Consider the following 11,337-nt stretch of genomic DNA (forward strand, 5'->3'; position numbering starts at 1 on the left):
TGTTTATTATAATAAAAATGAAAAGAGAAATATGTAACGTACATATTATTATTTTGTTTTTTGATAAAAGAAAACTTCATTAAACTAGAAAATCAAAAACAACCAGTCAATTAGGAGCCAAAAAAGGCATAACTTCTTTAACTGAAAAAAAAAAAAAACAAATGCAAAAAAGTATTAGTAGACTTCCAAGTAATGTACACATTATTATCTCTATAAATATACACTTATAAATGTATATTATATATGATATTTTGTTATTTTTATTTTTTATTTGGTAATTAGATAATAAAATTAATTAATTAGAAGTTAATATTATGAATAATATTAATATTAATTATATATTTATAAAATAAATATACATCAAAAAATAAAATAAATTAATATATAGGTTCAATTATTATTATGATTTATGAGACTCGGGGTTATATTCTCAAATTAAAATTATAAATAATAATAAATAGGCAAGACAAGTTGGACACTAAATTTAGGTACAAAGTTGAATGATATCCATCCCTGTTATCCAGTGTAAGTTTATCCAAATGTTTAAAGCACCTTCTTAATTTTTGTATCTATAATACATATTAATCCTAATTGTATATATGTAGACATACTATTTCAAAGCAAGACTTAATTAAGTTGCTTAAATATCGGCTTACCAAAAAAATATAAGGACATATAATATTATTTGGTGGAAGAGTCAAATCAGATCTGGAATAATTCAGTTATATTATATATAGCCTTGCTATTTTAAGATAACTCAATTTTTATATATATATATAAGAACATTCATTTGCAAGCAAATATATTCAAACAGTAATAAATTAATAAAGTACTCCTTTACAAAGAGAGGAAGGGTGAATATATCCCTCCTCTCTTTCTAGCATTAGCACTAATTTTATCTCTTGCTCTCTCTCTGGTCTCTCTCCGACCATCTCGTATATACGTACTTGGTAAATTTAATAATTTTTACGAGTTTTTGATTTCTTTCGATAAGAGGTCGGAGAGAGATACATATATTTATATATAGGTTTTTCTATTTATTTTCATGGCACTGGGGAAAGTAGTTGTGTCAGCACTATCTATTGTATTGGTAGTGGGAGTTGCCCTAGCTGTAGTCGCCATAGTAAACGTTCAAAATCAAAAAAAGGAGGAAGTTGGTGATGGCAATAGCATCTCCTCGCAAACAAAGACATTGGAATTGATTTGCTCTGCTACCAACTACAAGAACTCTTGCGTGGATAGCCTTAAGCCTGTCGCCACTAATTCCAGCGCTGAGTTCAAGGATTATCTCAAGGCTGCCATGTTAGCCACCATGGACCAAGTTAGCAAGTCCTTGAACTTGACTAGTTCTTTGTTGGTCGAGGCCAACAGCACCAACAATCCAAAATTGAAGATGTCCCTTGAGGACTGTAACGATTTGTTGAGCTTCGCTGTTGATCAACTTCAAGCCTCATTCTCCATGGTTGGTGAAAGTGCAACACATACCCTCAAAGAACGCTCAGCCGAGCTTAAGAGTTGGTTGAGCTCTGTCATCACCTATGCTGAGACATGCATCGATGGAGTACCAGAGCCCAAAGTTCAAAATCACATGAAAGACACTTTACGAAATGCATCTGCTCTCACCGACAACGCCTTAGCCATTGTTTCTGGGCTGTCTGATATTCTTGATGCCTTTGGCTTGAAAATCGATGCGAAACCCCTTAACAGTCGTCGTCTTTTGTCCAATAATGATGGTTTTCCAACCTGGGTTTCTGCTTCAGATAGGAAGCTTTTACAAGCAAGCACCGAGAAAATCGTACCTCAAGCTGTTGTGGCAAAGGATGGTAGCGGTCAATTTAAGACAATAGCTGCTGCTTTGGCTGCCTACCCTAAATCTGGTCTCACAGGAAAATATATCATTCACGTCAAGGCTGGAGTGTATGACGAGTACATCACAGTGGATAAGAGCATGCCTAACGTGTTCATGTATGGAGATGGTCCAAAAGCCACCGTTGTCACTGGGAGCAAAAGTTTTGCCAAAGGGTCAACTACCTTACGATCAGCCTCCTTTGGTAAGTAATAATATGATATATTGATATGCATAAATTTTAATATCTGAAGCAATGAAGCTTGATTGTTCAAATAAAAAAAAACATTGACGTTTTATACTTTAAATGTAACACCACTTAAAGTGACATCCAAGTTAACAATTTTCTTAAATTATCATTCTTACATGCATATTCCTTGCAGCTGTGGAAGCATCAGGATTCATTTGTAAGGACATGGGATTTGAGAACACGGCAGGACCAGAGGGACACCAAGCAGTGGCACTTAGAGTAATGGGAGAGATGGCATTGTTCCATAACTGCCAAATGGATGGCTACCAAGACACATTGTATGTGCTCTCTGGTCGCCAATTCTACAGCCAATGTGTCATTTCAGGAACAGTTGATTTCATTTTTGGAGATAGCCCTTGTGTTATCCAAAACTCGCAACTCATATTGAGACGACCCTTGGATGGTCAAGCTAATGCTGTCACAGCTCAAGGGAGGAAAGAGCAACATCAACCTTCTGGCATCGTGCTCCACAACTGTAGTATTGTTCCAGAGGAGAAGTTGATTCCTGATAAGTTAACCATAAAATCCTACTTGGGCAGGCCATGGAGAGAGTTTTCGAGGACTGTGGTTATTGAGAGCACCATTAGTGACGCTATTGCTCCTGCTGGATGGTCAGCTTGGGAAGGGACATTTGGGCTAGACACATTATACTACGCTGAATACGGGAATACTGGACCAGGTGCCAAGACAGACCAAAGAGTTAAATGGAAGGGCTTCCATGTGATAACTAAGAATGAAGCTGCGCAATTCACACCTGGCCCATTTTTAGATGCAGATAAGTGGATCAAGAGCACTGGAGTCCCTTTCCAGGCTGCCTTGATTCACTAATTCATTGCTTCATTTTGGTTGAGATTTTTTTTTATTATTAATTTTTTTATATGTATAGAGTAGAGAGAGACATTAATATTTATCTGATTTATTTTTTTATAAATTTTATGGGAAAATAAAAATTGAGATGAGATAACTATTCCATTGTATAAATTACAATGTATACACGTGGGGCTAAAAAATCTTGATTTGGTTCATGCAATGCATTTTCATTTTTTTTTCTTTTTTAAATAACTAAGCTCTCTTATATTATTTAAAAACATTTTAGAAATATCTAATGTTTTGAGTTTATTTTGATTTAAAATAGAAAGGATTTTTACCCTAAATTAATTTTTTTTTGTAAAACATTCATTCTGAATTATGAAAATAATTACAAATGTACCCCTTTAGTTGCATTTTATTTATTTTTTTTAAAACAGTTTATTAATATGACCACGAGCGTTATAATTATAATACAAAGACTTATTTAACAAACTTAAACTAGTTGGAAATAAGTATAATAATATTAAATATTTAAACGTTAACTCTAATAATACAGACACATGCAATCTCAGATTTTACCGTCAAAGTACTATTTATGCAAAAATAAATTCGCATAGGTTCTTAAATTACAGTAGATTAACCCTGAATTAGTCTTACATTAAAAAGAATATCTAGAAAAATAAATTTAATGCAACCAAAAAGAAAAATTTACAATTATTTCCAAAGTTTGAAGGGAAAATTTACAAAAAATAATTCGAAAGAAAAAAAATCCTACAAGTGTCATAATCAAGGAGTAAAAATTCTATGTATTCTTTAAAAGAGTTATCCGCGAGGAGTGCGGTGATGCTAGTACTACTGGCTCGTCTGGGATAAGCGCTTGGAGCCTCGAGCACATTAGGGTTGGAGCAGTTCTCCCCCTGAGAGAGTACTACAAAGAATTTTGTAATTATCTTGGAATTGCCCCTTTCAACTGATTCAAAGTCCTTACAGAATTCTTGCAAGTTTAAATGTTCTGTATCACATCCTAGGATGGGAGTGTCCCACTCCCCTAGAGTTAGTTTATTTTTACTCAGTCAAAGTCGTTCCTGCGAGGAAGAGATGTTCAGGGGGCGTTTATTATCTCGGTACCCACACAAATGATCGAAGGATCATTGTGAGACTGCCAAACAAGACCGAGTTCAAGAATGAGTTCTTTTGGACTACGGGTCTTTCCCCATCAACACAACAACATTTCGCTCAAAAACTTGGTTTTGAGTTCTATGACTTTGAGGTCGCTTACTTATTACTTTATTGCGTTAACAGTAGTTTCTAGAAGACCAATCCCCACCGCTGAAATGGTTGAATGCCGTAAAATCTTACTAGGTCTTCCCTTTGGTCTGCGATCAACTGATTTCTTATTAAACGAGGCAAATCTGAGGACAGTTGGCCTTCTTGGCTCAGACGAGTTCACTTGTGACTATAAAGTTTTAAAGTACTCTTTGTGGGAGAAGGTCCCAGTTCCAGCTAATGAAGAGAGTCAAGATTATGTAGCAATTTTATAATTAGTTAGTAATTTTTTATAATACTTATTAAATAAAATAAGTTGAATTTTAATATTAAATTATATCAATAACAATATTACAAATATAACCATTTACCGTTTCTGTTTCTTGGTTGTTTAATCAAAAAAAAAAAAAAAAGAGAGAGAGAGAGAAAAATAAATAAATTGTTTGGTGTTCTGCGATTGTGAGTCGGCTCGTCAGTGGCGACTCACGAGGTTGAAAGAATGAGAAGGAATCATCAACTTCTGCTTCAGCTCAAATGCCTGCGCTTCCGCAACGGGAGCTTCTCTACCACTGTCAAGAGAACACCGGCAGTATCAATGGCTACACTTAATTATTCATCATCAACCGGTGCGTCGCCTTCTCATTTAGTTTTTTTTTTTTATTTCTTTGTACAATTTTTATGGATCATGGATTCTCAGTGATTTACATATCAGAATCCCAAGCTGAGGCTCACATATCGCCCAATCTAATTAGGATCATGGAACAGAGGTTTTCGGCCATTGAATACCGAACTGCTTTTCTTCAAAAGGCTGTGAACCAGGTAGGTCAAGCCACCACCCCACTCATCTCCTATCCTATTTAATTTAATTTGTAGTTATTCTGAGTTTGTTTTACTGAAAAGACAGCCAGAAGCTTCCCCAGCTGAGTTTGCTAGAGCTAATAAGGAGCTTCGCAAGCTCAGACCTTGTATGGACCTCATTTCTCACTTAAGGTCCAAGCAGAAGGAGATTTGTAGTTTGAGGTCACTCATTTCTGAATCTTCTGATGATAAAGAAATGCTTACTATGGCCAATGATGAACTGAATCAGGCCTTGGAAGAAGAGAAAACACTTCACAATTTATTGTTGAAGTTACTCCTTCCTAAAGATGATGCTGATGAGAGGGACTGCATTTTGGAGGTCAGAGCAGGTACGTAATTTGCTAAACAAAAGATAAAACTTTGAAAGCTTGAAATTAACAAAATAAACTCGTTGATTTTACTCTAAGTGTTTCATGGCTAAGTGTCATTCTCTTAGTTTGATTCTCTATTATAAAAAATGATCAATTTTTACAGGCACTGGTGGGGACGAGGCCTCTTTGTTTGCCATGGACATTTTCAGAATGTATGTTAAAGCACTGCCTTTTTAGCTTTTGTATACTATTTCATCTAATAATGATTTCAAATTTTGAAACTTTCTCAATTTGTTTCATCAGGTACGAGAGATTCTCGCAGAAGAAAGGTTGGAAGTTTGAAGTGGTAGATGTTACAGAATCAGATCTTAAAGGTTATAAGGTCTGACCCTGAATTCTATTTCTGTTCTAAATGGTTGGTTTATTGAAATCAAAATTTTGCTGTCATAATTTCATTTGTGAAAGGTCTGTAATTGTTACTTATCATCAGGAAGCTAGTGCGGCTATCTCAGGGGCTGATGTCTATGGGAAACTTAAATTTGAGAGTGGAATTCACAGGGTACAGGTATCATCTCGCCTCTCTTCGCTCCAAATTTATGAGTTCTATTTTGAAATACTCATATTTCCTTTTCACAGCGAGTTCCTGTAACCGAGAAGTCTGGACGTGTTCACACAAGTGCTGTTTCTGTTGCTATACTACCTCAGGCTGATGAAGTACTAAACTTTTGGCCATTACTATTTCAATAATTCTTCTCTTCACCATATGCACTCGAAGTGTGACTATTTGATAATTTTATCATTATTTTTCGTTATATTTAGTGTGCGTACCTTGGGACTTGCAGGTAGATGTGCAGCTGAAGAATGAAGATTTGAAAATTGATACATACAGGTCTGGTGGTGCAGGTGGACAGCACGCTAATACCACTAACAGTGCTGTTAGGATAACTCATATTCCATCCGGGTTGACAGTGAACATACAAGATGAACGGTCCCAACACATGGTAGATCATTCTGAACTTTGCAACTGGTTTTATTTTCTTCATACGTTTATACAGAATCTTATATTCAATACCAAACCACACCATCCACACTAAGATTTACACATTATGTCTCTGCACCTCTTCAAAATCCTACAATTGTTTATCACTATGCCTAGTGGCTCCTTAACTCCACTTTCTAACTGGTATGTTTTCCTAATATAATGTAATGTTCTCTTTATAGAACAAGGCCAAGGCTCTCAAGGTTCTATGTGCGAAGCTATATGAAATAGAGAGGTCTAGAGTTCATAGCAATAGGTCAAAACTTCGGTCAGAACAGGTAACAAACAACAGAGACTAAAGTTGATAAAAAACTTGGTTAAATCTGGCTTCTGATTTTGGTGATTGTTGTACACTCATCACTTTAAGCAGATTGGTACTGGGGACAGATCCGAACGAATCCGAACATACAACTTTCCTCAAGGGCGAGTCACTGATCACCGTGTCAGCATAACTTGTCATGCAATAGATGATGTAATGCAGGGGGATGATCTGGATATCTTTATTGATGCTCTACTATTGCAGCAGGAAATGGATGCAATTGCCCATTTCAGCTCTTCCCAGTGAAGCTATTATACCCAGGTTGCCCGCTAAGAGTAGTTAATACACATCTACTAAGTTTATCGATCTTTGGCATCATAATTTGTATGATATACTCATTGGTACATTTTTTTATTATCTTCTCTAAAGGTAAGTGGCCGCATCATTATACATGTTGTGGAAGAGAGACTACGTTCTACATGGTGTATGGACAGGTGTAGTAGCGTTTTACCCAATTTTGTTTGCTGAATAATAATGATCCATTACTGTTGGCTTTCATTGAAATTTAGGTCCTATTCTTGTAGCTTCTTTGCTTGATGCTAAACTTACCTTTATTAAGAATATCGGTCTTTCTCATGTCTTGTCCCAGAATGAAAATGGGTTTTTTTTTTTTTTGGAAGAACCTTAGGGAGTTCATATAATAAGAAAATTGGGTATCACACCAGGGGACCCCTCCCTAAACAAAAGGCTGGTAACAAGACCATCAATCCTAGCCTTTTTAGCAATACTATCAGCTATGGAATTGTCTAAACGGGAAATATAGAAAAAATTACAAGAACTAAAATCAGAACATAAATTTAAAATGTTAAGCGCCAAAGGCCTAACTTTCCACACCGGGGGACATCGCCTCGCCTGAAAAGACCTTGCAAGGACTTGAGCATCAGTGAAGACTGTAATCGAATCATGCCCCATATCCTTCCCCATCTGTAAAGCCCACCAGATCGCAAACATCTCTGCCTCCAAAGGAGAGGCTGCCTTGCATCTTTTTGCCATCCATTTCCAAGATCCCGTATATGGATCGACTAACACCACTGCCAACCCCGCAGCTTCCTCTTTCCAAGATGCATCGACCATACACATGAAAGTTGAATTGCTTTCAGAGATATGATCAAGATGAGATGGCCTATTGTCCCTTATCTGACCTTGCTGAATCACATTACACCCCACACTGGTTTCCTTATATCTCAAAAGCAGAGTCCTCAGGACATTGTCCATTTTCACCCGATTACCTTTAAACATAAGATCATTCCTTGTTCTCCACACACAGTCCGCAAGGCAACCAAAGAAATTGATAAAAGGATACCTGAGATCCGGCGGAATGTTGGACAGAATTTCCATCATTCTTCGCGAAGGAGCATCAGATGTCCCATGGTCAATAGTCACTGAGAAAGGCCCTCCAAACCAGAGTGCTCTTGTAAAAGAACACTCCCAGAAAAGATGGGAACTTGTTTCCAATGCAGAGTCACACAGAAGACAGGTTTTCTCCCTCACAAAATGCAACTTATCCTTGGTTGGGAGACAACCAACTAAGACTCGCCAAATCAATACCGAAAGTCGAAAATGGACCTTATCGTTCCAAACTAATTTCCATAGTTTGCTATCAATGTCAGCATTATGGTCATTTGCAACATTAAGGCTATTTGAATTGGAACAGACATTAAGAGCCCTTTTGACAGAGAATTCCCCATCCTCAGCATATTTCCAAAACAGCATATCTGAATTGAGAGTTGGTAGTCTCTGAATGTCACAAATTCTGGCGCCCATATCATTACCAAAAATCTCCTGGACTCGCTGTCTATTCCATTGGCCATTTGGGAAGGAGATATCTGCAATCGACCTTAGCAGAGGGAATCGACCTCTCACCTCCTGCATTAGACTTAAGAACTCCGCATAGTTCAACCATGGGATCCATGGTTGCTTCCATATGTCGACATTCGCTCCACTCCCCACAAGGGTAATGCTGCCCTTCCTAAGGATCTCTCGGGCAGAAAGAATCCCTTTCCAAGTAGTTGAATCATGGCTCTTACTCTCGACACTCCAAAAGGAGTTCCTCCTGCAATACTTAGCCTTAAAGCAGTTCACCCATGGCGTATCAGAGTCAGACGCCATTTTCCACGCTAACTTGGCTAATAAAGCTAAGTTCATATGCTCCATCTTCCTAAACCCCAGTCCACCCATAGCCTTGGGACGGCATAACAAATCCCAACTCATTAAGGCCAAATATCTGTCCTTGTCATTTCCCCCCGTCCACCAAAATTTCCGAATCAGACTATCCATCTCCTGGCAAATTGACAGAGGAATTTTACAGGTAGACATAGAATAGACAGGGACGCTCAAAGCCACTGACTTGACCAAAGTAGTTCGACCGGCCAAGGACAGCAGTTTTGATTTCCACCCTTCAATTTTCTGGAGTATCTTATCTCTCAGGAATTTGAAGTCTTCCCTCTTTCTCCTTTTGAAAACAAAAGGATTCCCGAGATGTTTTTCATTACCCCCGCATTCTTGAACTCGGAGCAGCCTTAGAACATCTTGCCTCACGTTAGGCAAAGTATTCTTAGAGAATAGCACACTAGTTTTATCTAAGCTACATTTTTGACCCGACCACTTCTCGTATGTCTTTAAGCAATTTATGATAGCCATAGCGTTTGCTTTATTAGCCCGGGCGAATAGAACCGTATCGTCCGCAAACATCAAATGGCTAATTGGAGGGGCTGAGCGAGATATCTTGATGCCATTGAGCTTACCTAAATCCTGCTGATGAAGGAATAACTTTGACAATACTTCATGGCACATAAGGAAGAGAAACGGAGACAGAGGGTCTCCCTGTCGTAGCCCTCGCTGAGGAACAAACTTCTTCTGGGGAACCCCGTTCAATAAAACTGAGTACGAGACTGTAGTAACGCATTTCATAATTAACTCTCTAACTTTCTCATCAAAACCATTACCTTCCAACACTCTCTCAAGAAAACTCCACTCAATTCTATCATAAGCCTTGTGCATATCCAATTTGATCGCCATTAATCCTCCCTTCCCTTTCTTTGTTTTGATCGTATGCACTAACTCATTGGTTAGAATTGAGGATTCGGCAATCCATCTCCCTGGGATAAATGCCGATTGGATCGGTGAGATAAGTTTATCCATCACTCCCCTCAATCTTGATGCAATAATCTTTGACATGATTTTGTACGCAAAGTTACACAGGCTTATGGGTCTGAATTTTTCCACCGAACTCGCATTTTCCATCTTCGGAATCAGACATATATAAGTGTAATTTAGATGTCTATCAAGAGAGCCCTCGGAGAAGAATTTTTGGACCATGGTGATTACTTCCTCCTCCACAATATTCCAGTAATGGCGATAGAAACAACCAGGGAGCCCGTCAGGCCCCGGGGCCTTGAGGGGATGCATTGCGGTCACCGTAGAAACGATCTCCCCCTTCGTCGGAATAGCCTTGATCATAGCATTGTCCAGTGTAGTAATATCGGTAGAGAACAGTTGGAAGAAATCACATCCCAAGACCGGGTTACTGGAAGTGTATAGTTGATGGAAAAATTCATTGAAAACATGGGCAATGCGATTTCCTTGCCTAACCCAGTCTCCATTACTGTCTTTGATAGCCATGATCTTATTTCTCCTTCTTCGAATCACAGTGGAGGCGTGAAAGAATTTTGAGTTCCTATCGCCCAATTTGAGCCAAATCTCCCTCGACTTTTGACGCCATTGACTTTCTTTCTGAATCCACAACTCAATTAACCGGGCCTGAATATCTGCCTCTTCGCGAGCCAACTCCGAACTAATTGGTTGATCTTGAATCCAAGCCAATCTCTCCTCAGCCTGATTAATCAACAAGTCTCGATCGCCATAAGTCTGCCTCCTCCATCTCTGAAGAGCAAGGCGGGTGTCATTTAGTCTACCTCTGAAACTTTTGCCTCTCGAGTCCTTCTGGCCCCAAGCCTGAGTGATAGTTTCTGTACAAGAAGGCTCTGCTGTCCAGGCTTCAAAGAACCGAAAGGGTTTGAACCCCTTACTCCTCCCATTACCAGTATCAACCAGGATAAAACCATGGTCTGAGACTGAGATAGGATGATTGACGACAGAAGCATTCGAATAATGTACAACCCAACCATCCGATGCAATTGCTCTGTCCAATCTCTCTCTCGTAAGACCACCCGTAAAACGGTTATTTTGCCAAGTAAATTGGCATCCCTTAGACCCAAGGTCTATACCTCCTGTGTTCCAAATAAAATTTCGAAGTATAAGAGTATCTTGTTGAGAAACCTTCCTACCCCCTCTCTTTTCCCACGAATTTGCAATAAGATTCAAATCCCCCATTATCATCCAAGGCAAAGAACTTCGATTGATTCTAGTTTCCAGTTCATCCCAAAATTCTCTCTTCTCTGCTTCGTAAGGTCTGCCATAAGTAGCGAAAAGCTTCCATTTAAAACCACTCTCAGGATCCCTGATAATTGCTTCAAAAATCCCAAGGGAAGCATTAATAATTTTTAAGTCAATATCATGATTCCAGAGCAGAGTAAACCCCCCCGCCAAGCCTTCTGCTGGAATCGTCTTCGACCACGGGAACCCAATAGCCTTTTCAATTACTTTGCCACCTTCTTCGTCCGCTTTTGTCTCCATCAG

At 38.5% G+C, this 11,337-nt stretch overlaps 2 protein-coding genes across 3 annotated transcripts; both read left to right on the forward strand.

Moving 5' to 3' along the window:
- The first annotated feature begins 798 nt into the window (after positions 1 to 798).
- On the forward strand, positions 799 to 3,121 carry LOC115712928 (pectinesterase). Its single transcript, XM_030641388.2, has 2 exons — positions 799 to 2,051; positions 2,230 to 3,121. The coding sequence occupies exons 1-2, from the start codon at positions 1,046 to 1,048 to the stop codon at positions 2,922 to 2,924; spliced, it is 1,701 nt and encodes a 566-aa protein (XP_030497248.2). The 5' UTR covers positions 799 to 1,045; the 3' UTR covers positions 2,925 to 3,121.
- A 1,470-nt stretch (positions 3,122 to 4,591) lies between these two features.
- On the forward strand, positions 4,592 to 7,268 carry LOC133032806 (peptide chain release factor 1, mitochondrial-like). Of its 2 annotated transcripts, XM_061107313.1 has the most exons (11): positions 4,592 to 4,798; positions 4,885 to 4,991; positions 5,077 to 5,359; positions 5,505 to 5,553; positions 5,645 to 5,723; positions 5,832 to 5,906; positions 5,978 to 6,055; positions 6,184 to 6,342; positions 6,563 to 6,658; positions 6,751 to 6,960; positions 7,069 to 7,268. In XM_061107313.1, the coding sequence occupies exons 1-10, from the start codon at positions 4,672 to 4,674 to the stop codon at positions 6,943 to 6,945; spliced, it is 1,248 nt and encodes a 415-aa protein (XP_060963296.1). In that variant the 5' UTR covers positions 4,592 to 4,671; the 3' UTR covers positions 6,946 to 6,960; positions 7,069 to 7,268. The 2 variants fall into 2 exon arrangements, with proteins under 2 accessions (XP_060963296.1, XP_060963295.1); XM_061107312.1 differs by having other exon boundaries at positions 6,751 to 7,268.
- Positions 7,269 to 11,337: the final 4,069 nt, after the last annotated feature.

This window comes from Cannabis sativa, chromosome X (assembly GCF_029168945.1).
Source record: "Cannabis sativa cultivar Pink pepper isolate KNU-18-1 chromosome X, ASM2916894v1, whole genome shotgun sequence".
NCBI classification, from domain to species: Eukaryota; Viridiplantae; Streptophyta; class Magnoliopsida; order Rosales; family Cannabaceae; genus Cannabis; species Cannabis sativa.